At 29.2% G+C, this 26,910-nt stretch overlaps 3 protein-coding genes across 5 annotated transcripts; 1 reads left to right on the top strand and 2 right to left on the bottom strand.

Moving 5' to 3' along the window:
- Positions 1–9,796: 9,796 nt before the first annotated feature.
- On the top strand, positions 9,797–11,365 carry LOC113872865 (DNA-binding protein S1FA-like). 3 transcript variants are annotated; one of them, XM_027510722.1, is made up of 2 exons: positions 9,797–9,955; positions 11,042–11,365. In XM_027510722.1, exons 1-2 carry the CDS (start codon positions 9,905–9,907, stop codon positions 11,240–11,242), a joined length of 252 nt encoding a protein of 83 aa, XP_027366523.1. In that variant the 5' UTR covers positions 9,797–9,904; the 3' UTR covers positions 11,243–11,365. The 3 variants fall into 3 exon arrangements, with proteins under 3 accessions (XP_027366523.1, XP_027366522.1, XP_027366521.1); XM_027510721.1 differs by having other exon boundaries at positions 9,797–9,958; XM_027510720.1 differs by having other exon boundaries at positions 9,797–9,958; positions 11,027–11,362.
- A 2,268-nt stretch (positions 11,366–13,633) lies between these two features.
- Positions 13,634–16,554, bottom strand: LOC113873749. Its single transcript, XM_027512043.1, has 3 exons — positions 16,462–16,554; positions 16,160–16,341; positions 13,634–13,741 (listed from the first exon to the last, which is right to left on the bottom strand). Exons 1-3 carry the CDS (start codon positions 16,544–16,546, stop codon positions 13,712–13,714), a joined length of 297 nt encoding a protein of 98 aa, XP_027367844.1. The 5' UTR covers positions 16,547–16,554; the 3' UTR covers positions 13,634–13,711.
- Positions 16,555–21,843: 5,289 nt separating this feature from the next.
- LOC113873451 lies at positions 21,844–22,933 on the bottom strand. Its single transcript, XM_027511576.1, has one exon. It carries the CDS (start codon positions 22,860–22,862, stop codon positions 21,924–21,926), a length of 939 nt encoding a protein of 312 aa, XP_027367377.1. The 5' UTR covers positions 22,863–22,933; the 3' UTR covers positions 21,844–21,923.
- Positions 22,934–26,910: the final 3,977 nt, after the last annotated feature.

Raw genomic sequence — 26,910 nt, 5'->3', positions numbered from 1 at the left:
GTCTGATATAAATTAATTAATTAAGCATTAATCAAATTTTTAAAAAATTATGTTATAAAAAATGCACAGAATAGTCGTCAAATCAAATTAGTTAATTAAGCATTTTATAATTCTAATTCAATTATTACTAATTAATTTTTGTTTAAACTCATACACAAAATTTAAATGAAAAATTCTACTACAAAAGTTAGACCTTTACACAGGATCTGGAATCTATTATTCTATTAAAATTAATAAATTTTTATTTAAAAATAATAAAACATTGTAATTAAAATTGGATTTGATATAATAAAAAATTCGTTAAAGAGGATCAAAATCCAACTTCACTCCGAAAATAAAAATCTTATACATAATATTACATGTGACACTTGTTAACACTTGCATTAATCACAAGTGTATAATCTTCTTATGTATAATTTAGATCATTTTTGTTGTATTCTTCTTGTATAGCTACCTTATACATTTTGTTAGTCAAAATTTGTAGGCACCGCTAATTTGTGGCTCAGTTTTTCAATTGGCACTGGCAGACATTTAATTTATGTAAGCACCGTCCGAAAATGTATCGAATTGTCAAATTTTGCTACAGTAAATTACTGTAGCAATGTTGAAATTTTGAAAAGTTACTGTAGCATTTTTTTTTTTTTCTATAAAAGGCAACGAATTAACGAAGGGAGCTATGCACATCATTCACAGATCTGTGAGAAAAAAAATACTGAAAGAAAATTGAGAGTGTTATTTTATAACTCTTATTCCATTTTGAGAGAGTATTTACTGAGAGAAAAATATAGTGATTTATTATTCTTTGTCCTCATAATTTTAGAGGACTTCTTGTACTCTCCCTTTTACATAGTGAAATTATTTTGCTCGTCGTCGTCCGTAGGTTTTTTCTCCGATTTGGAGTTTTTCTCACGTTAAAATATTGTCTCCATTATTCTCTTCCTTCTCTTTATTTCCAATTAAATTCGATCCACTCTTCTGCATTGCTTTGATACCCTAACAAGTGGTATCAGAGCGGTTATTTAATTGAAAATATTAAAGATGTCTACCGCTACAAAATTTGACATTGAGAAGTTTGATGGCAAGATTAGCTTTTCTATTTAGAAAGTGCAAATGAGAGTCGTTCTCACTCAGAACGGATTAAAGAAAGCTTTAGATGGAAAGTAAAAAAAATCTGCTTCCATGACCGATGAGCAATGGGACGAGTTGGATGAAAAAGCGCTTTCAGCAATTCAACTTTGTTTGTCCAAGGAGGTTTTACGTGAAGTGGTCGACGTAACCACCGCTGCGGAATTGTGGTTAAATTTGGAAACCTTGTATATGACTAAAAGCCTCGCCAACAAGCTTCGTCTCAAGAAGCGATTATATACGTTCTGTATGATAGAAGGTACTCCCTTTCAATCTCATCTTGATGAGTTTAATTCTATTATTATAGATCTGCAAAATATCGATGATGAAGATAAAGTTGTTTTGTTGGTTGTCTCTTTACCTTCTACCTACAAACACTTCAAAAAAATTATGTTGTATGGTAATAATGACACCTTATCCTTTGAAGATATTAAATCTAATTTATTATCCAAAGAAAAATTTGATCTTGAAATCCATTCTAAGGACAAGGGTGAGGGTCTAAGTGTTAGAGGTAGAACTCAAGTAAAAGGGAGTACTAGTCACAAAAAGAGTAGATCCAAATCTAGGGGACGAAAATCCAACACTACTTCTCATTATTGCAAAAAATATGGGCATGAAATTTTTGATTGTTTTATCTTAAAAAAAAAGAAGAAAATAAACAAAAGAAAGAAAAAGGTAAACAACCTGTTGAAGCTGCTAATATTGAGACTGATTCTGATGGAGATGTTATGGCATCTGTTGTCTCTTCTGACAAGAGAAGCAAAAATAAGTGGCTTCTTGACTCTGCATGCACATACCACATGTGTGCTTATAGAGATTTATTTACCACTTTTGAACCAGTTAATAGTGGTATTGTCTTGATGGCTAATGATACTCAATGCAAAGTTGAAGGAATAGGTACTATTCAGATCAAGGCTCATGATGGTGTTGTCAGGACTCTGACTAATGTTCGCTTTATTCCTGAATTAAAGCGGAATCCCATCTCTCTTGGCACCCTTGAATCTCTTGGGTGCAAGTATTCATCTGAAGGTGGAGTCCTAAAGGTATCAAAAGGTGCCCTTGTTTTGTTGAAAGGTAACCGAGTTGGTACTTTATATTTCTTGCAAGGTTCTGTTGTGACAGGTACAACAGTTGTATCTTCTTCTATGCTTGATAATGATCTCACCAAATTATGGCACATGCGCCTGGGCCATATGAGTGAAAAAGACATGCATCTTTTGAGCAAGCAAAGTCTTCTTGGTAATCAAGGTATCGGTAAGTTAGAGTTTTGCGAACATTATGTCTTTGGGAAACAGAAAAAAGTAAGTTTCTCTACTGCAACTCACCGTACAAAGGGTATTCTTGATTATATTCATTCTGACCTTTGGGGGCCTTCTAAAGTTCCCTCTTATGGAGGACGCCGTTATATGATAACTATTATTTATGATTTTTCTCGCAAAGTTTGGGTTTATTTTCTTAGGTATAAAAATGAGACCTTCCTCACTTTTAAGAAGTGGAAAACTCTTGTTGAAACCCAAACAGGGAGAAAAGTCAAGAAGCTCAGAACGGATAATGGATTGGAGTTCTGTGACGGTGACTTTATCGAGTTCTGCACAAATCATGGAATTGCTAGACATAAAACCATTCCAAGAACACCCCAGCAAAATGGTGTTGCAGAACGAATGAACAGGACTCTACTTGAGAGAGCTCGTTGTATGCTCTCAAATTTTGGGTTATGGCATCGACATGAATTTTGGGCCGAAGCAGTATCAACTGCTTGTTACTTGGTTAATCGTTCTCCACACTCGTCACTTAATTTCAAAATTTCAGAAGAAATTTGGTCAGGTAATCCTGATGATTATTCCAATTTGAGAATATTTGGATGTCCTGCTTATGCACATGTCAATGATGGCAAATTAGCTCCAAGAGCTGTTAAGTGCATATTTTTTGGTTATGCATCTGAATCTAAAAGATATCGTTTATGGAATCCTAAGTCACAAAAATTAATTCTCAGTAGAGATGTGACTTTTAATGAGGATGTTTTATTATATTCTGGAAAACAATCTTCTATAATTTCTTCTACTAGTACGAATAATCTGCAGGGTACTAGCGAGAAGGTGAGTTAGAGTTGAAATCTACAACTCTTAAAGTTGATGTTCCATCTTCTTCTATCAATGAGTCTAGTACTGATATTTGTAGTGATGATGATGTTGATGAGATTACCACTTCTCCAATTCAGCCGCAGGAAGAGGAGTATTCCATTGCCCAAAACAGACCAAGAAGAACGATTACTAAGCCAGCTAGATATGCAAATTATGCTTGTGATGATAATTTAATTACATATGCATTATCTGTTGTACAAAAAATAAATGATGACATTGAACCAACCAGCTATATTGATGCTGTTTCTTGTGCTGATTCTTCAAAATGGCTAGTGGCTATGAATGAAGAAATTGAAAGTCTTCATAAGAATAGTATTTGGAGTTTAATAGAGCTTCCCAAAAGCAAACGACCTTTGAAATGCAAATGGGTCTATAAGAAGAAAGACGACATTTCCGGGGTTGAAGATCCTAGATGCAAGGCACGATTGGTTGTTAAAGGCTTCAGTCAAAAGGAAGGTATTGACTTTAATGATATTTTCTCACTTGTTGTTCGTCATACCTCCATACGTGTTTTGCTTGCTTTTGTTGCTTTATTTGACTTGGAATTGGAGCAACTTGATGTTAAGACAGCTTTTCTGCATGGAGAGCTGGAAGAGGAAATTTATATGGAGCAACCTGAGGGATTTATTGTTCTTGGTAAGGAGCATCTTGTCTACCGATTGAAGAAATCTTTATATGGACTCAAACAAGCTCCAAGATAATGGTACAAAAGGTTTGATTCCTTTATGATTGGGCAAGGTTATTGCAGAAGTCAATATGACGACTGTATTTATTTTCAAAAACTTCCTGATGAATCTTACATATACTTGTTACTATATGTTGATTGCATCACGTGACAAGTCTCTGATCAGGAAATTGAAAACTCAACTCAATAATGAGTTTGAAATGAAAGAATTGGGTACAACTAAGAAGATTCTTGGTATGGAGATTTGCAGGAATCGTCAAGCTGGTAAATTGTTTCTATCTCAACAAAAATACGTTGAGAAAGTACTTGACAGGTTTAATATGTCTAATTGCAAATCTGTTTCTACTCCACTTGCTGCACATTTCAAGTTATTATCTGACCTTTGTCCTGAGACAGAGGAAGACATGAAGCGTATGTCACGCGTTCCTTATGCTAGTACTGTTGGCAGTCTTATGTATGCTATGGTATGCACTAGACCTGATTTAGCATATGCCGTTAGCATGGTAAGTCGGTATATGCATAATCCTGGAAAGGATCATTGGAGTGCTGTAAAATGGATTTTTCAAAATCTCAAAGGTACTTCTGATATTGGCTTGGTATTTGATAGAAATTATGCAACAACTGAAGTTACAGGTTTTGTTGATTCAGATAATGGTAGCGATCTTGACAAAAGAAGATCTCTTTCTAGTTATATATTTACTTTCTGTAATTGTGCTATTAGTTGGAAAGCTCAGCTTCAGTCACTTCCATCATTGTCTACGACTGAAGTTGAATATGTTACAGCAACAGAAGGTGTGAAAAAGGCTCTTTGGCTTAAAGGTCTTATCAATGAACTTGGTCTTACACAAGATGTTCTTACTGTGTTTTGTGATAGTCAGAGTACTATTTACTTTACCAAGAATAACCGCTACCATAACAGGACAAAACATATTGATGTGAGACATCATTTTATCCGAGAAATTGTTGCTAAGGGTGAAGTCGTGGTTCAGAAGATTCATACATCTGAGAATCCAGCTAATATGTTTACTAAGCCTCTTCCAAAGGCCAAGTTCCAGCATTACTTGGACTTGGTTGATCTCTACAGCACTTGAACACCCTTCGGGGTTTAAACGACGTCGAGCAATTTATCAAAACTGATCCAAGGTGAAGATTGTTAGTCAAAATTTGTAGGCACCGCTAATTTGTGGCTCAGTTTTTCAATTGACACTGGCAGACATTTAATTTATGTCGGCACCGTCCGAAAATGCATCGAATTGTCAAATTTTGCTACAGTAAATTAATGTAGCAATGTTGAAATTTTGAAAAGTTACTGTAGCAATTTTTTGCCTATAAAAGGCAACGAATTAACGAAGGGAGCTATGCACATCATTCACAGATCTGTGAGAAAAAAAATACTGAGAGAAAATTGAGTGTTATTTTGTAACTCTTATTCCATTTTGAGAGAGTATTTATTGAGAGAAAAATATAGTGATTTATTATTCTTTATCCTCATAATTTTAGAGGACTTCTTGTACTCTCCCTTTTACATAATAAAATTATTTTGCTCGTCGTCGTCCGTAGGTTTTTTCTCTGATTTGGAATTTTTCCCACGTTAAAATCTTGTTTCCATTATTCTCTTCCTTCTCTTTATTTCCAATTAAATTTGATTTAGTCTTCCGCATTGCTTTGATACCCCAACACATTTTATACTTTGTTACATAGGTTTTATGATTTGAATTTTTATATCAAATTAAATAAAGATTCTCATTGGTTAAATAGGTTATACAAGGTTTATGTTTGGAATATAGAATGCGGCTATCTTTTTTATGTTATGTAATTGTCAATGTATAAAACAGTTTGGAAAATATTAACAATATTATATATTAGCCTTTGTTTATCTAAATAAATGATTTTATGATCAATTATTTAATTAAAAAACTTCTTATTTTTAATTGTTTTCAATAAAAAAAAATATTAAAATAAACGCTTAAATAAACTATATACCTAATTACATTATAAATTCTTTGTCTCAAATTTTGTTTTATTTAAAGTAATTATTGATAAAGGAATATTCTTTGATATTAACTGTATTTGTTTGAGGATAATTATCGACACTTTTACCACGATAATACAGTTTTAGTTTACTTATCAAAATAATATTATGTAGAAGTTAATTATTAAAATTGGTAAATTTAATAATATAATAAAATATTGAGTGAAAGAAACTAAGTATGTTTAATAAATGTAAAATTAGAATTAAAATTTTATTTTAAAATTTAGTCAAAATAGAAGAGAAACTAAATTTTAAATTAAAATTCTAACACTAAGACCTTGCATACACCATGTTAATTTTGAACGTGTGATACATGTCACGTTGTAATGTATAATATATTTTTTTCAACACTAGTCTAACTTATTGAATCCATTTATTTTAGTAATTAATTTTTAAATACATTGTTTTAATAAATAAATTTAAAATTTCATTGTTGTCGTTAAAAAGTAATTATTATATCAATGTAATTTTGTATTTCTGGCATATTTTCATTGTGATTAATATATTGCCTCGGCATATATTAATCATAATTGCAAGCATAAGTTTAATTGAGCCTTTTTCAAATCGACCCAATTTTCAAAACAAAAATAAATATTGACTCAATTGACTAGTTCATGATCTGTACCAAAGAAAAAAAAAAAAGACCAGTTCATGAGAAAAAAAAAAATTGACCAGTCTAAACTAGACTAGTTCATTGACCAACAAATTAAGAAAAACTAATTCTATTCTTTCTTACGCAATTTGATTTGATAATTTATTTTAATTAGTTTCAATTTTGGTAAACTTGCAGAGACTTTTAGAGAAACAGTTATAAAATAAAAAAATTAATATTCTTTTTATAAATTAAAAACAACATATTTTTTAAATTAAAAATAATAATAAAAGCTTCTCAAAGCTTATAAAAAAATAAAGAAATATAAATTACTTTTAACTTATAAAAAATTATTTATTTTGTATATTTAATTTTTTCTTCTGTAAAAATTATCCAAATTAAACTTTAAACTAACTTTTCAAAAGATAATTGAAATTTATCAAGTTAGACCCCACATAAATATTTTAGCCAACACAAACTTGATTGATAAGTGTGAGATTTGTATTAATTTACTTTGCATTTAAAATTGAAAAGAATTGTGATTTGTTTTATCAACTATGCAACCACATTTAATAATGAATGAACGGTTGAAATAATATATTTTTATTTTTATTATAAATAAAGCCTCAAATTCAAATTATATATATATATATATATATATATATATATAATTTTTACTAAAAACTAATCCACCATATTACAAATATGTTTACTTTAAATAAAATTATTTTTATAGAAATACTTTCATTGTAATGAAAAAATTATTCCTGACAATTTTTTTTTGTTTTAATTAAGTTTGAAAATAATTTACCTAATTGTATTCATAGTTTTATTAAATAAAATACATAAATAATTATTAATCATTAATACTTAGGAAGTATTAATTGTTTTTAATTTTTTCTGACAGTATTTAATTGTGAATTTTAATTAGCTTACTGTGTGTTGAAAGCATTCTACAATCAAATATTACCAGAAAAAAATTAAAATAAATTTTCAACACCAGTCAAAGTCAAGCATGCTTTAAATATTCAATGGGATATAATGACTTTTATTTTTTTTATTTTTACATGATGAATTACCCTCATTTTTCTTCATCTAAAAGGGAAACTTGATAATTTATTAAGTTCCTAATAACATTAAGGGCTGCCGTTGTAAACAAAATAGCATAAAAAATGATAAAATATAAATATAATTGATTTTTAACTTATTTTATATTTGATGTCAGTCAAAATAACAAGTTAGATATAGTTTATTATTTTATCTTATTTGTTTTTAACTCAAACCTCAATTCCATACTAAAAAATTAGATAAGATGAGTGACATATCTTGTTAATTAAAAAATAACTTAAAAATATAAAAAAAATTGAACATTTCATCTCATTCTCATATAGGGATGGCAATGGGTAAAGTACCCGATGTGCACCCACAAAATTTACCCACAATGGGTAGGGTATTTACCCGCTATACGGGTACGGGTATGGGTGTGGGTAAAAACACGCAAATTTTAATGGGGATGGGTGCGGGTATGGGTATTTATGTACCCACCCCGCCCCATACCCGCATATATATATATATGCTTGAACTTTATTCTACAATTATGCATTGAATTTTTGTATTATTATATTACTTATGTGAAGTTATATAAGATTAATATAAAAACATATTTAATAATAAAATAAACCAAAAAATTTATTTTGGTTTATATTTTTAATAGAAAAATTTATTTACTATTTTATATCATTTAATTAGGCTAACACAATTTAATTATTACATAGTTAATATAAGATTGACTTTTTTTAAAATATTATTTATATATGATACACATAAAATATTTTTTACACAAATATTTTTGTTAATAAAATCATATTGATGTTTAAAGTATAAAGTGAATGATAAATAATAAATATATTATAAATATTTTATAAATTTTACAATCACCTACTATTACCGTAAACTTATTATTTATTAATAATATTTAAATTTTATTTTTATATTTTAATTTAAAATAATATTTTTCTATGTAACATATGTATTACAAGTACAACTATAATCTGTTGAATCTAAATAATATTATTCTTACTATTTATTCACATTCAAAGAAGTTTTTGAAAAGATATAAATATAAAAAATTATTGTTAATTTTTTTAAGATAAAAAAGTATAATTTTTTTTAATATACACGTATATTTCTTTATTATAAAATTTTATTGTAACTATTTATCTTTTATTTAAATTCTTTTTTTTAAAATTTATATACATTATAAATATTTAATTCACTAAAATAATTTTTCAAAAATTTATATTTTTGATAAAATACTTTTGTATAGTATATGAGTTAAAAAATACTAGTATTAATATATATATATTAATTATATTATATTATTTTAATTAAATCTATTATTTTTCTTACAATTTCAAATTCAAAAGTTAAAAAAAATATTTTATGTATCAACTTTCTATTGTTAGTATTGAACTTCTCGACTCTAACTCTATTCTCATTCTCAATGTCTGTCTCGCTAAAACTTAATAAAACTATAAAATGTTATTCATTAGAGTTAGTTGTTAATGTCGTCACATGAGGTTACTAAGTGATCCCACACGAAGGGATAACCATTGTACAAATCTATTTCGTTGTCGTTCTGACATTACCAACAATCAAATCTCACACAAGATAGGATTATCATTGACAAGTAACTTGTGTGTTTAGTTTTCCTTATTGTTTCTAAGAATTTTAGTTTAGAAAATTATTATATTAAGATACATTTAACATTTATGATCTTTGAATATTTGTTTTTTATCTATATTTGTACCTTGTTTGGCAACTACATATTGAATTTTTGTATTATTATGCTACTTATGTGAAATTATATAAACATATTTTTTTTTATAAATATTTTTTCTCAAACAAGCGCGGGTAATGGGTACAAGACAGGTATGCGGGTACCCAGAGGGTACGGGTACGGGGATTAATATTCATACCCATGCGTGTATGGGACCGGGTACGGGTATTTTTTTAAAACGCGGGTATGAGAATGGGTATTGTAGTACCCTACCCATACCCTACCCATTGCCATCCCTATTCTCATATTATCACACTAATAAAATTCTAAGTATATTTTCATAATAACTCTATTAATATTTATTGAATAAAAATAAAAAAGTCTTAAATTAAGATAATATTTAAAAGAAATAAAGAGAGAGAATGGGTGAAAAGTTGATAAATTTTGTGAAACCTTGGGACCTTCTAGAGAAGCGGTCTCTCTCCGTTTGTAGCAAACAAACAGCGTCACCACCTAACCCCTCCGATCTCTTCGATTCCGCCATTCATCCATGGCCGACGATTATGAATTCGTCGATAAAGTTCCTCCTTCCTTCGATCGTGTGGTACTTCTTTCCCTCGCTTTCTATTCTTTGTTCTGTTTCTGTCATTCGTTTTTTCATCAAAACGGATCATAAATCCAAATTGTGAATCTCTCATTCTCATATCCTTCCATTCATTGACAAATTAATATGCTGCATTTTTTTTTTGCTTTAATTTTTCATGCAATTGCAAATGCTCTTCTCAAAATAAATAATAATAATTTTTATTTAATTTTTTATGATTGCCTGCTTGTGTGAGCATTCCATTAGGTATTCTTAAAGATTATTGTTTGATGTGTGGGTTAATTCTTCGGTTTGTTCAATGCATTTTTATTTGAGTTTATGTTAATCAATGCTTTAGATGCTAACATGAATACAAGACAAGGTTCAATTTTTAATATTTTCTTTCTCTCTTCACTCAATGAAACGGGACAATCTTTTAAGGAGATACCTATCCTTGAATGCATAAAGCTCGTTTTTTTTTATTAACATTCCAATTTGCAGTTTCATGTATCAATTCAATAGCGTTTCAACCAATAAGATATGATTAATTGAGGCCAATTTGCATTTTTGAAAAACAGCATTCTGAGCAAGCTTGTAGCATTCTGTGTTTCTAGTTTTGACTTGTGCTGATTTTTGTATATCTTAGTTTTACTCCTTCTAACAATAGGTTGCAAGTTATTATTTCTGATAAATTCTCTGTAAAACAGCTTGCAATTTTATAAATTCACTTTGTGCAACAAAGTAGCCTCTTCCAATATTCGAATGTCATAAACCTTTATCCCCAATCTCAATCAAGTCCAATCATAAAATATTTACATGGAGAATATTCTTTTTAAAAGAAAAAGTTCTGCCTTAACTAAGTCATATAAAATCACCTTTCTCCTGCTTGGATGTTCCCCTTGAAATAAACAGAGGCTCTCCTTTGGAAAAAACTATAATTTACATGTTATCTTATCCTTGGATGGCATTGACAATTGTTAGCGGTGGTGAATTGGATTCCTGTATATTGATTATTAATTTTGTAATTTCTTTTTCTTGATTGCTTTTTTACATGACCTCATGGAAGTGTCTTCTTATTATTTGTTATAGGGAAATGTGATTAAGGATTCTTCTTCAAAAGGTTTCAACCCAGGATTAATTGTTCTCCTGCTTGTTGTGGGGTTGCTGTTGATATTCCTCGTTGGAAATTATGTATTGTACACATATGCACAGAAGACACTCCCTCCAAGAAAAAAGAAGCCAGTCTCAAAGAAGAAGATGAAAAAGGAGAAACTGAAGCAAGGCATCTCTGCACCTGGAGAGTAGACTTTTACTCACTTTATATTCTGTGTTGTTAAATTATACTCTTCAGAAAAAAATTCACATTCTATGGTCTCCAGAGTTATGTTAATGTTTATCGTTATCCTATATGCTACTGATTTAAATTTTGACCATATAAATTAGTACTTAAGCAACATATTTGGGACAAATTGGTTTCATGGTTAACTCATCATTTCGCTTGCCCTTGGATTATTCAATTTCTTAGGGAGGGGGCTTAATTCTCCTTAGTTACAAACTTACAGTTAGTTTCTTTTTTTTTCTCGTTCGAAATGAACTAATAATTCAATGCTACAAATTATAGCTTTTAACTTAATTTAACATGATTTTATTAGGTTTGAAACACGCATTAAAACAGAGGAAACCCTTTTTCAATGCAACCTTCACCGCCAGTGACAATGTTTACTTCGATTTCTTTCCTTCTATCCCCAACACTTCCATTACCACTTCAGATCTTTGTTTTTATGACTTTACCACCAACCCTTCCTTTGTTTCTTTTACCGTTGACCTCTTCCGCATCAACTACAGCCCCTAGATGAAGAGGTGAATGATTTTGGGGTGGTAGTGGATATTTCTTATGATTTTGGGAAAGCTAAGTTTGCCACTTTTGATGGTTTTCAAGGGGCCATTACGGCACTTTTGGAGAGTGGGTGTTCAAACACACCGTTGTTTTTCATTTTCTTATCACAAACAGGTTTCTAAAATTGTTTTGCAAAATGATTTTTAAAAAGTAAAAACACAATCAAACAAGCTATTAAGTCTATCATTGTTTTAGAATATACTAAATCTGCCCCTTTTTGTTGTATTTGTCCTCACATGTATGTCCAAAACTAGGATAGTTTGATAGGTTTTTTAATCTAATTATTGAAATCCTCCGTCTTGACAGGTTTCTCGTTCATACTCTCATCAACATTCATACTTTGATACGCAATTAATCCAAACCCATCATCGTCATTTATAGTCACTCCTTTCCATGCTTGTTAATTTTCATTTTTCTTAATTTTCGTACGATGCCATTTTCTTCCAATCTCTCTCTTTTCTTGAGGGGCGGATTCCTGTTGCTGGTTTCCAGCAATGGCTTTAATGGCTCCGACAATGGAGTAATTTTTTTGTACTCCTATATTACGTTTTTCTTTATTTAGTAATTGTATTCTTAATTTAAAAATTTAAATTAAGAAAAAGCTAACAATGTAAAAACGAGCGTTGTTACTTAAGAAAATGAGTATGTACTGAGACTGAAAAATTATCCTGATAATGAGCGTGTTCTTCCGAGTTGGCATGGAACGTGGGTGGCATTTCTATCTTAATTGTTTGGTAGCATCACTCAATTACGGACACCATATTAGATCCTGTAAGACAGAGGGTGTGTGCTATGCACTTTTGCTTTCGTTGCAATTGAATGTGGTTGAAAACGGTCAATTCTGTCACTGCTTTGATTTTTAGTGAGTATTTATTAATGTAATATAAAAGAAGGGCTTTAGGAAGCATTAATTTTGAGACGATAAGGGTGGGTGGCCTGTTGTGGAGGTGGTTCCCAAAGAAGCACTTACGGTTGCATGTTTCTGTCATCCACCAATTTCCCCAATCCTACACCCTTATTTGGCTATCACCGTCTTCTCCATGTTATTATCTAAACTTCTATCTGTTGCTTTCGCTCAATAATTTTAGTCGCTATTAATTATTATTATCAACTTATAATTAAAAAATGCTTAAAATATTATCCTAAAATTTGTTATCAATGAACTCATTTTAGACATACTTTAGTCGTTTACATACCTCGCGATTAAATACATAAAAAGCCTAAGTATTATTGAGAAAAAAAAAAGGAAATTTTTTTAAAGCTTCAATTTTATTGAATGTTTATTGGTAGGGAAGGTTGAAAATAAAACTGCTATAATTAATATTAATCAATAATTAATAGCGCGATTCATCTACGGTCAATAAATTCCTTCTAGATAACAAGTTTATAGATGGATATTTAATTATTTTACTTTAAAATACATTTTTATAAAATAAAGTTTAATATATATATTATATACTCAAATACTGTATAATTTAAGAATTTTCCCTCAAAGACTCAATCAATATATTTTGGATTACTTAATTTACTAACTTATAAAAATATATTAAATGGCTTAGTGTTTATCAAATAATATTATAACAATGACAATTTAATCTGATTAATTGATTAATTTGTTTATAATAAAATGAATTTATACATGAATAAATTAAAGAATTAAATTGCCACTCATACCGGATAATGTTTCACAGTATAAATTGTTGAATCATTCAGCCCAAACTGTTTTTCCTAAAATGATGATTTCATGTTTTTCCTATCATCAATTATACACATGACAGAGCATAATGACACAACATATCGCCATTCCAATCATTACATTCTCTAACAAAAGTTATTCAGTGTGAGAGCACGAATCCAAGTCATAGTCCTTTTAATTTCTAAAGTCCTCCTCCATGTACTTTCTTAACCTGCACTAATCATAAGAACTAACATTAAGTATAATAAAGGAGGTTGGAACAATTACTTTAAAAACAAACTAAATATGGGTTTGAATGATTTTTTCCTCAAATTATTTTTCTAGTCTTGTATTTCATTCTTTGATGATGAATTAAAATGTATTAGTTTTATTAAATATAGAAAGGGACATGTTTTTAAGAGCTAATATATTTTACACTTAATGTAAAATTGAAACTTTTTAATGTGAGTATATTTTCTATTGAGTTTTTTTTTCTTATAATACATGTCTTTACCATAATTTAATATTTATTTTTGAATTTACCTACCAATTATCATTTCTTTTCAGAAATAATGATGATGGTGAAGGGTTAAGTGTGTGTTAGCACAAACTTAACTTAACTGTATTATTATTATTATTATTATTATTATTATTATTATTATTATTATTATTATAAAGAAAAATAAAACTAGATTGATATGTTGAATGGATTTTATCATCAAAATAATATAAAAATTTAAAATAATATGTTTAAAATAGTTTACTAATTATTATAAAAAAAATTAGTTTATAATTTAAAGATATTTTATATGCATGCAATACACACGTCGTAAAAACATGTATCACCCCACGTGATATGATGGGACACCAACATATGCCCAGAATTAAAATGTACCATATCAATGCAGGATGCCACATGGCACGGTCACTGTGGAGTAACATATCAGCATTATGTTCCACATGCATGCTGCATCATCAATGTGCACCATAGTCTAGAAATTGACACGTGGCATAACGCATCCAATGTGTTCCATGAGAAAAAGGCATCACTCATCGTGTCTTAATACGTGGCAAGACAAAAAAAAACTAATTTGATTAAATTTCAAATAAGATTTATTCTTTTAAAATAAATTTTGTAATTTATATTTACATTTTCTTAAAATATTTAATTTTAAGTTAATAATAAATTTAAATCTTTTAAACAAAAACCCCACTCCTCACACAAACGCCAACTTTCACCTCTTCCAACTAGTTCATATTTTGTCTTGATTTTTTCTCTTTTGCATCTTATTTTATTAAAACATTGTGGTCCTCCCTCACATTCTTATTTCTTCTTTTTTTTATATCTTTCTCAAAATTTAAATGTAATCCCCTTTTTTTATATCTTATTTTATTATATTTCTATATTCTAGTTTTGAAAAAAAAAAAAAAAACTAAAGTGACTATTTTTTTGGGGTCAATTTTAGACATCAACACTTGCCAAGTTGCCAAGTGTCTCCTTGCTACAGTTTTAGACATATCTTTGTTGCTGTTTTTCTTTTCAAGCATTTTTATTGTCTTATTTCTTATATTTATGTTTGTCTTCAACCTTTTTAGTAATTTTATAAACACCTAACTACACTAATTAGCTCACCCAATAATTATTAGTTTAAGTATATATTAGTTAGAACTTAAAATTTAAAATTATAGATTAATTAAAGTTCTAAGAGATAGACGTTCTCATTAAAATCATGATTTGACACTTTTCTATCGAAAATCCAAATCACGATCTTTTGCCATTAATATTTTAACTACAGTGTTCTTAGCCTTATAAAATAACATTTTATAGTAAAGAATTTTTTTTTATTAAAGATCAATAACCTTTGAAATGTAGCAAAAGCAGTTCCGTTTATTATTCCTTTTACATAAAAATTATTTTTATTTTAGAAATCTTAATTGCTTCAATTTTATTATTTTGAAAAGTAAAAAGATTATTACTTTTCGAAATATATTATTCTTTAATTATATTTTACTAAAGAAAATAAAAGAGCACTAATAAAGTAAAAAGATAATATTGAATTTTTGTATTAAATTATTAATAATTTAATAAAGGAATCAATATACTATAAAAGTTTATTATTTAAAAAGACTAATACTTTTATAAATTACATTCCCTCTATTCTTTTTTACAAGTGATTTTAAACTAATTCATATAGATTCAAAAAGTCTGTTAAATTAATAAAAAAATTATCTAAACACTTCAAAATTATCCTTACTGACAAAGTAAAGAAAAAAAGTTGGAAGGTGTGCTATATAATATTGGTAATTTGGTTTATAAAAGTGATCGACAACTTTATTGAAAATGATAGACTACATTAAACATAATTTATTAGCGATTAAAAACAAATTTTTAAAAAATACTCAATGCTTTACTAATTTCAAAAGTAAATAGTGTAAAAGAACAGAAAAACAGTTTTAAAATGTGACATCTTAATTATTCTCAAACGAATGGAAAAACTGCCAAAGTTATATTGGATACTACATTTTCTATTCATTCATTAGTTAGTTCTATGTACTTTGATTTTTAAAATCCTAGATGATGATGATGACGATGAATACTCAGTAGTAAAGAGAGAAATTTAATGAATTTCAAGAAGCATAAAAGACTTGCCTTATTTTCTGGGTAAGTAGTACTCCTTGAGCCCAAAGTTTTGGCTTCTGTGACTGAACCTTTTTGACGAGTTGAATAAGCCTTACCACGGAAGTGATGCGGAGGAGGAACCACCGACGAGTGGGTCTCGGGACCTCTATAATCAATCTCATAAATCTCTGAATCCAATGCTTTAGATTCCCCTATAACATTTATAATTAATCATACATAGTATATAGTAAAAACATGCATATATATATAGAGAGAGAGAGAGAGAGAGCGAGATAGATAGAAAGGGAGTGTTTGAATAAAGCTATGCAAACCTTCTGAGAAACTAGGAAGAGCAAGGATGAGAATGAAGAGAAAGAAGCAGATGGTGAAGGTAGACCTATGCTCCATATGTGGCATTCTCAAGTTTTATGATTAAACTATTAGAAGTAAGAGGGTAGGCTTGGGGTCATTTATAAGGAGGAAAAATCAAAGAGTGGTTTTAATGAATTATTAGAAGTGGTGGGGACTTGAGTGGAAGAATCACAGCTAAGGCTCAGAAAGCAAATGTCTCTCATGTGTTTATCTTTTTCAGCTTTATGTTTTGGCAACATGTTGAAATCTTAGCCATTCACACACTCACACAGCAATAAGTTGCATGATGCCGGTGCTGTATTGTTGGTTTGGGACATTAATGCTTCTATATAACATACCCATATTTAACACACACATGTCGAGGTTAATTCTCTTTCATGTTATGCCCTTGTTCATTTGTTCATCTGAGGTTAGATTTTTTATTGGAAAAATTATTAGCAGGTCAAGACTTCTACGTGTTTATAGTTTAGTCAACTATCATGTGATATGTTGCAGAATTTCTATATATTTTTAATTTTCTTTGTTTTAATAAAAAAAATTATCACTTGTCGGCATAATGATATGTGATGATTTAAAATTACTTAATAATTTTTCTTAATGTCGATTTTCTCTTGATGTCAGGCTTATTTAGTATTTTAAAAAATAATGTAAGTCGGATCTTGTTAATTAATGTCGATTGAAAATGTTAAAGTGAAAAAATTATTAATTATATTTTTAATAAAAAACTTTTCTAATTTCTTAATTAGGGTCTTTAAGGTACTAGTTAGTATTTGGGATATACGTTTTTCACATGTGTAGATGAACAAGTATTAATAAAATTTTTGTACTTTTCTAGATGAGAATAAAACTTTCTTATAGTAATTAATTGAAATATTACTAAACTTTTTCATAGTAATTAACTATAAATATAATATTTAAAAAATGAATAACAATTAAATAGATTTAATAAAAAATCTCAAAAAATCTATTTGAAAACGAGGTTTCTAGCTAGAAATATTTGAAATGAAAGTTTTTTTTTTTTCTATCAAACTACACCGAAGGATTAATTTGGGAAAGTGTGTATTAGGAAGAGTTTTGTAATCGAAACATAACTATTAATTGGGTAAGTTTGATTTTGAAAAAGATTTCAGATAAATGTTTTAAATTTCCTAATTTTTAATGAGATTGAATTTAACTCAATTTTAGGATATAAACAAGAACCATGTTCTTATATGCTTAAACTTCCAATCTATAAAACTGGTCTGGGCTTGGTCATTAAATTAGTTAAGGGAAAGGAGATGAAGTATGGTTGAGACAACACCATGTGTGTATGATTGAAGTCTGTCATGAAGAGGGACATGGTGTGTTTGTCTGTGTGTTTGTGTATAAATAAGTGTCACACTTCACATATTTAGACTAAACACTTGTTCACCCAAAAAAAAAAAAGACCTGAACCCTTAAACGTATGTAATATGTATCAAGAAGTTGTCACTTCACCAAACATGTGACTGTCCTTTTTGTACAAGAAGTTAACGTAATTGAAGAAATATTCAACATTGCTTGCGTGTTTTGGTTTCTTTTCTTAAACTAGGAGCATGTTTAAAAATATTTCGATGCTGAGTTCCATCTGGTTTTTGTGTATATATAAGTATAATGTAATCCAGGAAATTATTAATTGAAATCATTGGCTCTTAAATTTTATAACCATATGAGTCAAGTTAGTTTTGACTAATGTCAAAAAGGAGACTTATTGTATGACCAACGGATGAAGTACATAGGTTTAGACAACTTCGGTAGCGACCCTCTACAATTTTAGATGGTTGATTCCATGCAAAACTTCAATATTAATACCTACAGCTAACTATGTGTATGTATACCTTGTAATTCTCATATTTCTGAAAGAACCATATGATAAAGGATTATATGTAACACAAGTGATAGTGGGCCTATTGTATCATAATTAATTGATTATAGAATCTTACTCCAAATTTCTAAAAGATTGGTCTGGGAATAAATAGTGGGCCTATCAATTTCAATATTCAATAATTATATAAGTTCATGGAGTAAATGGCTCCAAATGATGGAAATCTCTGCCACCCTATGAATCTAAAGCTCATGACAAAGTGTTGGTTGAAATACTTATGACAGTGAGACGTAAAATTAATTCAGGCTAAGGATCTGAACTTGGGCTAATTTTTAAATTAGATAGTTATATGATCACATTAGAAAAACCATATACATTCATCTCTAAATCTGAATCTTTTAAACATAATGTAATGATCAATATTGATTATTTTTATTTCTCATAATAATCTCTATATAACAGATTTAAATAAAGTTGAATGGTGGTGTTGATGTTACCTGAAATCCACTAGTTAATGATTTAAATGAGGAGATAGGTTTGATGGAATTGGGGCAATATAAACAACTACTTCATAGCTGGACTGGGGGCATGCCTGTTGGCTGTTGCCTGCACTACCCAGGAAACCTCATCACATGCTTTTCAAATTTTAATTAAGGATTTGACTTGACGACTAAGTACGGATTTGCTTAAGCAATTTTGGAAAAATAATTGTTTTTTTATTTTATTTTTATAGTATGAAGGAACTAGTTCTTTCAATTTATGTCTATGTGCAATACTTATATCTGAAGCTTTACAAAATGAAAAGTATATATGCACCACTTAAATTAGTTATCCATTAGTCTTTATATATTTTACATTTTGTTAAAAATTTAAATCATTAAATGCAACTAAAAATTGTATTTAAGTTAATTTTAATTATATATTTTACATGTCATACAACTACAAAATTGATTTTATAATTCATCCTATGGATAAATAATCTTATTTGTTCAATCAAATGATAAAATTGCTATATAGAAATCCAATAGAAGCATACTTTATATAAACTTAAATAAAAAAGTGCTTTTACTTGTCAATTTCATTGCATTATTGTTTAAACTAAATAAATTAGTGTCACATGCTATTAATCCATAAGTTTGTACCCCCTAACATTTTTGTGTCTTACGTCATATTAACTTCATTTACATAAATAGATAGATTTGGAATTAGAGTCCTTTCATTCATTATTTTTTCTTTATTTAAATATTTTAACTATTTCATGTAAATTTTTTAAAATTGCATATTATTATTATCATCAGAATGAGAGAGGGAGAAAGTTAAATTTAAATAATGTCATCTTCAAAACATGATTAATTATTTTATTTTCGATCATCTTTGATAAATTTAAAATTTTAATTGTGAAATTTAATAAATACTAAATATTTAATAATTTAGACTTTGTTTAGGAGTTTGAAAAGAAAAGAAAAATTTTGAAAAGTGAAAAGTAAGAGAAAAAGAAGAAGAAGAAAGGAGTTATCAGAAAACTTTTAAATTTGAGAAACTTAAATATATGAAATTAAAATAGTTTATAAATTATTTTTTATTTAAAAATTATCTTCAAATATTACATGAGTATTCTCCTTCTCTTCTCTTTCTAAAAATTAACTTTCAAACAATTTTTAAGTAGAAAAAAGGATAGTAATATAAAATCTGAATAACATAACAAAGCTCTTTATTTTAAGGTAACTAAATTATGGAGATAAGAATGAAAACCTTCCCAACCTTTTCTTTTTAGACCAGAAATCAATGTAAGGGGAACCAGCAAATTACATGGTATTTGCTTTCAAAAATTCAATGGTCCCTTTAACGAACTATAACCAATTTGATTCTTTGAATGAGACTACCAATGAATGGACATAAATTGCACTCTTTACACTTCATTCTACTTTAGATTAACAAGTGAAATTTTAATAATTCAATGCAACTTACTAAGATTGTGTTTGTTTACATTTTTTAAAATATAAAAAAACATGCTCTAATTCTTGCACACGAATATAATATTATATGATACTAAAATAATTTTACTAGTAGACGAGTTTGTGATAAAATGGACAGACACTCCTTAGCACACAATTATCTTGCACATCGATCGTGATTCATTTTAGGATTAGATTAATGAGTTATTCACAACATTAATTGAAGAGGATTTGATTTCATTTTATTAAAAAAATTTCAGTGTGCTTAAAGATAAATATTTTTCTAATTTTATACAATTTATTAATATTTACAAAGTATAAAAAAAATATTAATTAAAATGTAGAAAAACACGAAACTAATGTAATTAGACAAATTAATAATTTTTTTTTTAATAAAAAGCATATTCAAAAGTATGTTGAAAATAGTATCATTTCTCAAAAGTAATAAGGCAAAGCAAAGTGATTTGGTACCTGATCCATACTGGACGTTGGCCTATGTGTTTCTTATCCTGTTTGGATTGGCAGAGGCCACGTAATTTTTTAAATTTTTATAAAAAAATTGCTAATAATAATTTTAATATTTAAATTTTTTATTATTTAATTTTTGAAACTATATGCTTTGAAGAAAAGCGTTATAAGGTCATAGAAGTGGCGATGACAACAACTTTGTCATAGATGGAAAAAAAATGTTAACTGAAATTGTATTGCATATATGACATTATTCTTGTCTATATGTTAATTAGCATTTTGTCACTGACAATATTTAGATCTCGAGACTAATAATAAATTTAAATTTATAAAGTTAATGTTTTAAATAAAAAAAAATTGAATTATGAGGCCACACACCTTGTACCTTGTTCTCGAGTAAGAAAATTGCAAACCAAGCCTTAAGAAAATAAATAAGAAATTACCAATATCAATATTATTAATTTATTTTATCATCATCAGCTCTAAACCCTGAAGCGTGCACAGCTACACATTTGATTTATATTTTAATGGCTTAAACGCACTTCATGTTGATGACAGAATTAAAATAAAAATAATATAAGCACATTCAGGTCCTCACGAATCTTATTTCAACTATGATGCGATTCAACTATAAAAGATAATATACTAAATAAACTCTCCACTGCCAAGTTTTCTAGCAGGAACAAAGTTGGTAAATGAGAGTATCCAAAGATGCCTAACAAACGAAAACCGACATAAGGAAATGAAATTGCACCCCAACACAAGAAAAACAAAGCACAAAAGCAAAATCAGAAGCAAGTAAAGTGAAAAAGCAGAGAAAAACAGCACTCTAAACTTGAGAACCAACAAGGCTTTTATTTTTATTAACCCATCATCCTTGAGAACTGAAGGAGTGAGTGAGTACTTTAACTCGAAGACAAGTTTCCGTGTTTCTCTTGTGTAGTTCCGAGGAACCTTTTCATATTACATAGAGCCATAGAGATTCTCTCTTACAGCTCCATAAAGGAGAAAATATATCATGACAAATAAAAATAAAAATAAAAACTTTTTTTATAACTATATCAAACTCAGTAATAATCAAAATAAGGTGATAAACTAAAAATAGAAAGAAAGAAAATTTTTAACAGAACAAGTAACTGAGATAAGATTAGAATAATCACAAACCATGTGGAAACCAAGCATCAGCAAAACCCAACCTTGTCTTCTTCCAAAAATTATTCACCTCAGGATCAAGTTTCTTTGCGATTCTCGCCGGTTCAGATTTGCACCTCGTGAGCACAAGAGGACGAACAGTGTCTTCCCCTGCTTCTTCCCTTCTCTTCAGAACCTTTTCCGATTCCATTATTCTTTCCCTCAATGAATCCTCGAGCTCTTTGAAAAACCGCAACTTCAGCTCCAACTTCGGGCTTTTCTGCGAACTGGGTCTCTCGTTCTCAGATGCTTCTCTGCTTTCAACCCCTGTTTCTTCACTCCAAAACCTACTCGCCAGAGACGAAGAACTGTACGGTGCGGATCTGCACCTCGTCAATAACAAAGCGTTCCTCGGTGGCGTAGAACAAGAGTTAGAAACAAAAGCACTGTTTATAACTCTTTCTTCATGTTCTGATTCTTCTTCCCCTGACTCATCGTAAGAGCTTCCCCTGAAATTCAACTCTGTTTTCGGTGAAGCTTCAGTGAATTTTGAAACCTTTTTTTTCCTTCTTAAGAACCCCCAATTGGGCCAAACGGGTTGGCACTGCCAGTGAAAGCAAGAACCGGGTTTTATTAAACGGTGAAAAAACAGAGCATTTGGGACCCACTTGCAACAACGGCGTTTGGTGGGAGCTCCGGCGTCTGCGCCGGCGACGGAGCGTCCTTTTCTGACGGAGGAGTGTTTGGAAGAGCGTTTAACTCGAACTTGGCCCATGCAAGTGACTTTGGGGGAAGAGGGTTCTTGGGTTTCAATGGCGGTGTTCTTTTTGCGAAGGAACATGGTGGTGGACCTTGACCTTCCTCTGCTTCTGCTCCCTGCATTGTTTCTGAGGAATCTCATCAATGGTGGTGGGAACTTGTCGGTTCGACCCGGACTCGAAATGGGTCTCGTGGATAGCTTCATGTCACTATTCCTTTCTTCACTCTTCACCCTACACACTCTGCTCCGTTTCTTACAATGGTTGCTCTCTTGTTTCTCTGTGTTTGTGGTCTTGGTGGAGAAAGAGGCTAGGAACATATATTAATAATTATATCTTCCACTTTTATATTTTTAGACATGTTTTTTATATTATTTGTTTTCACATAATATATTATATCTTTATCTTGTCATAATTTGTTAAATAAATAAAAGTTATAATATTTAATATTATCAATGAATTAAATTTAAATATATAGTGTTATTTTTAATAAAAATTTCTTATATAAATATTCTTATTATATATATATATATATAATATTAAAAAAAATATTTTCCTCCATTCATGTGAAAATGATTTTCCTATATCTTTTTACTACTTTTTGTGAAATTTGGTACACTTGACTTTTTGGCTATGTCATGCTATTTAGTGAAACGCACTCAAGCTATGTGATGATATGGTCTGACACAGACGGGAAGTTTGTCTTTTTGGGGGGAAAAAAGCTGTTTTTTTTAAATAATATTTATGATATATTGTTTTCACCTAAAATTGATTTTCATCTTATTCCACGGAAGGATGTGTGAAGAAGATTTCATTTTCATATTATTTGGTGGTTTTCATGGCCTACTTCTCTAGATCACTTGTTCCTTATTTCTCATGGATGGTAGCTACTAAGGAATGTAACCTACCTCATAAAAAAACATGTAAAGCGAATAAATTTAATAATATATGAAATTTATATAATTTTACTAAATAATATGGATTTTATTTTTTATTTTACAAGTTTACTTATTATTGAATAAGATTCATGTAAATTTTATGAAATAAAATATTAAAGTGCGTGTAATCTAAATCATTTAATTTTACATAAATATCAAAATAAAATTAAGAAAAATCAAGTTTAGTATAATTGTACTAAAGTTAACCCCAAAAATATGCAATGATGAATGTTAAATTTATGATTTTTACTAACGATTCTGATAAGAATATTTGTTAAGGGTATTAAATATACTATAAAAAAAATATTTTCATTTACCTTAAAAATGTAATAAATAAATTTTACTTTAATGAAGTTTTCTACCTTTTCTGTTTTTTATTTGGCCACCCTTAATTGATTGATTGATTGATTTACCTATTTGTAATATTAAGATAATAATATTGTTTATATTTTAATTATGTCTTATATCTACTTAATTCTTAAATGATTTACATGCTTGTAAACAATGAGAGAAAAATAATAATGGAGAACATATATCAAAAGGTTATAGATAATTTAAACATTACCGATGATTAAATTATATTTCTCAATCTAGTATTATCTTCCGAAATGATATAAAGAAACGAAGAAGTACCGCTTTTGTCTGGTATCATATCATATCAATTTGAGTCTTTTAATTTATTTTAAAATTTTTGTATTTTGAAAATTCTAAAAAATATATTTTTAATAATATATATATATATATATAATGAGCCCAATCTAATTCAATGAACAAGTTACTACGGTGTTAGGGTTAGCAAGGTTGAAGATGCATTTGTAAAAGACATTTTAATTTAACGCAAGTTAGTGTTTGTATAAAAAAAGTTTATTACATACCTCATGGCAATGATGTGTGCCGGTTATGTAAGGCTAAAAATTATTATATTTTTATAAAGAATATAATATTTTTTAAAAATAACAAATATAATTTTGCGTGATATTAAGTGAATAATTTAACATAGAATCTTATTTTGTAATATTCTTTTATAACATTTATAGTAAAATATTAATATTAGAACAATGGAATTGAATTTAAAAAATCATGACTATAAGATATCAAAGTTTTCACATAGATATAGATTAAAAAAATGATATAATAAGTTAATATGGGATGAGAATATTATATAAATAATTAACAATTGTTGATGTGAAATTAGTATAAGGATGATAGAAGGAGAAAATCTGCAGTGATGGTTAAGGAAGTGGAACTTTAGGTGGAGGAGAATCCATAATGAATCCAAATAGTTTGTTGGAGGGAAACACATCACAATGCCACAAGTCTTCAAGAATGAACCAACTCAACCTACCATATGTACACTTCTACTATTTTCACAACTATAGATCACAAGTGAATAATTTCTTGTATAATTTCACGTATATTTAATAATTTAAAATGAAATGCCATATATAACTAGCAAATCATGACCATTGAAGTGGATAGAAAACAATATCAAGTGCAGATGAATTCATTAAAATAAAGGAGTTTGTTTTAGAGAATAATCAGTGGAGTTTTTTTTTAAATTATTTTCTTTATGATCAACGATTGTATAATTTCATGCATATGCCATTTAATTCTATTTTTTTGGTGTAGAAATGAAATTAAAAATAAAAATCATGTGTAAAACCTAAAAGTGTCATTAAACATTAAACAAGAAGGGAGGGTTGGTATCCAGTCACTCAAATGTTCTTTCACCAAATTTCATGATTGATAAAATTATTTAGAAATGATATTTCGTGCCCCACCTTGTTCATCAGTCTCATTTAATTCCAAAATATTCAACTTAACTATTTACTAGTCCGTAGTTGTTTGTGCGACTAGCCAAAGAGAGCAACATTTGCGTGTAATGAATTCCCAAAAACAGTGCTTTTTATTTCAAGTTTGAACTTCCAAACTTGGAAGCTTTTGACTCCTTAATCACAATTAGTTTCCCCATTTTAATTTCTTGCGTTTCAATCTTTTTCTTTTCATTTAACACGCATGCAAAGTGAAAATAGAATTTCAAGTCTTAGTCGTGATTTGATACAGTAAATATCTCTTCAGATCAAAATATATCAATTACCAATCACCAATTTGGGCAAATTGTTGCATGTTTTTCCTCATCCAATCGCCAATCATCAAATATTTTACAAAGTATATTACCATTTTGGTTCATGAGATTCAAAGTATTATTCACTTAAATTCATAATTTTGTAGAAGTTTTACATTAGGTCCTAACTTTATAAAATGTTATAGAGAATTCTTTCATTTTAGTCTTTAGTGCTAAAAACAAAAAACTAGAGCGAAAAAAGACTGATGCTAATATTTTTTTTTATAAAACTTCATAAAGTCGTGACTAAATGAAACTTTTACAAGTGCATAGCACTTACACTCTCGTAGTCCAAAGCTGTAATTTACTCATTTTATATGAAAAAAAGATCGGAAAAAGGATATGAAGAGACAAAAGGGAAGTGAATGGTTGCGGAAATTTGAGCAGTGGTAATGGATAATGCATGCTGTGATTTGTATTGGGATAAGGAAGGGGAAAAAACAACCCTCCGAAAAAGTTAAACCCACCACGATGACTTTACAAGGTTTTCAGATATAGTCAACCACAGATTCCGCTGATGGCGCTTCATTCCAATCCTAACCTTAATGGACTTCCAAGAACAATGCTAATTGGCAAGTCTCAATGCAAGTTGGTGATCACAGGCAGTGTAATCCTACTTTTGAGTGACATGACTCTATAAAGTGGACTGACCCATAATCTCCCAACAAGAGAACCAAAAGTCAAACAAAAGGCTGAAGCATCCCTTTTTTCTTGCTGCCACTTATATAATAGCTTGACTTTTAAACACGAATGGGCCCTAAAATCACTTGGGAATCACTCTCAATTCAGTTTAGTTCAGTTCAGCTCCAAAAAGTACGCGACAAAATTCAAATAATCAGATCTATTACTAAATATAATAATAAAATTCACATGTTCATAGTTGGTAGTACATATAGCACTAACATGGGCTCCGCTCCAAGCTACACATGTATTCTAAAAAAATGAATATGGAACATGTTGATGTTATATGGCACCTATAAAATTATGAACTATCGGTTTCCGAGTACCGAGTTGCTAAATGTTATACTAATACATCTACCAAAATAATCTATACATATAGCACAGAAGGCAAGGAATTAGGTTGAATATGGAAGGAAGTTGCCTAATTACCATTTTATCCAACTGCAGTTAAAATTGTTTATATACCTTGTACAGTACTACAATTGTAAGTCAGCAGAGGTCAGAGTGGTT

The sequence above is a fragment of the Abrus precatorius genome, unplaced genomic scaffold (genome assembly GCF_003935025.1).
Source record: "Abrus precatorius isolate BTA unplaced genomic scaffold, Abrus_2018 Scaffold7, whole genome shotgun sequence".
Classification (NCBI taxonomy): domain Eukaryota; kingdom Viridiplantae; phylum Streptophyta; class Magnoliopsida; order Fabales; family Fabaceae; genus Abrus; species Abrus precatorius.
Note: the sequence above shows the minus strand (reverse complement) of the source record. Positions and strands in the feature narration are given on the sequence as shown.

Coding starts and splice junctions, on each gene's coding strand:
- LOC113873451 (XM_027511576.1), bottom strand. CDS start 22,862: ATGAAGCTATCCACGAGACCCATTTCGAGTCCGGGTCGAACCGACAAG.
- LOC113872865 (XM_027510720.1), top strand. CDS start 9,905: ATGGCCGACGATTATGAATTCGTCGATAAAGTTCCTCCTTCCTTCGAT. Junction 9,959..11,026: donor CTCCTTCCTTCGATCGTGTG/GTACTTCTTTCC, acceptor TATTTGTTATAG/GGAAATGTGATTAAGGATTC.
- LOC113873749 (XM_027512043.1), bottom strand. CDS start 16,546: ATGCCACATATGGAGCATAGGTCTACCTTCACCATCTGCTTCTTTCTC. Junction 16,342..16,461: donor TCTTCCTAGTTTCTCAGAAG/GTTTGCATAGCT, acceptor TAAATGTTATAG/GGGAATCTAAAGCATTGGAT. Junction 13,742..16,159: donor CTACTTACCCAGAAAATAAG/GCAAGTCTTTTA, acceptor TGATTAGTGCAG/GTTAAGAAAGTACATGGAGG.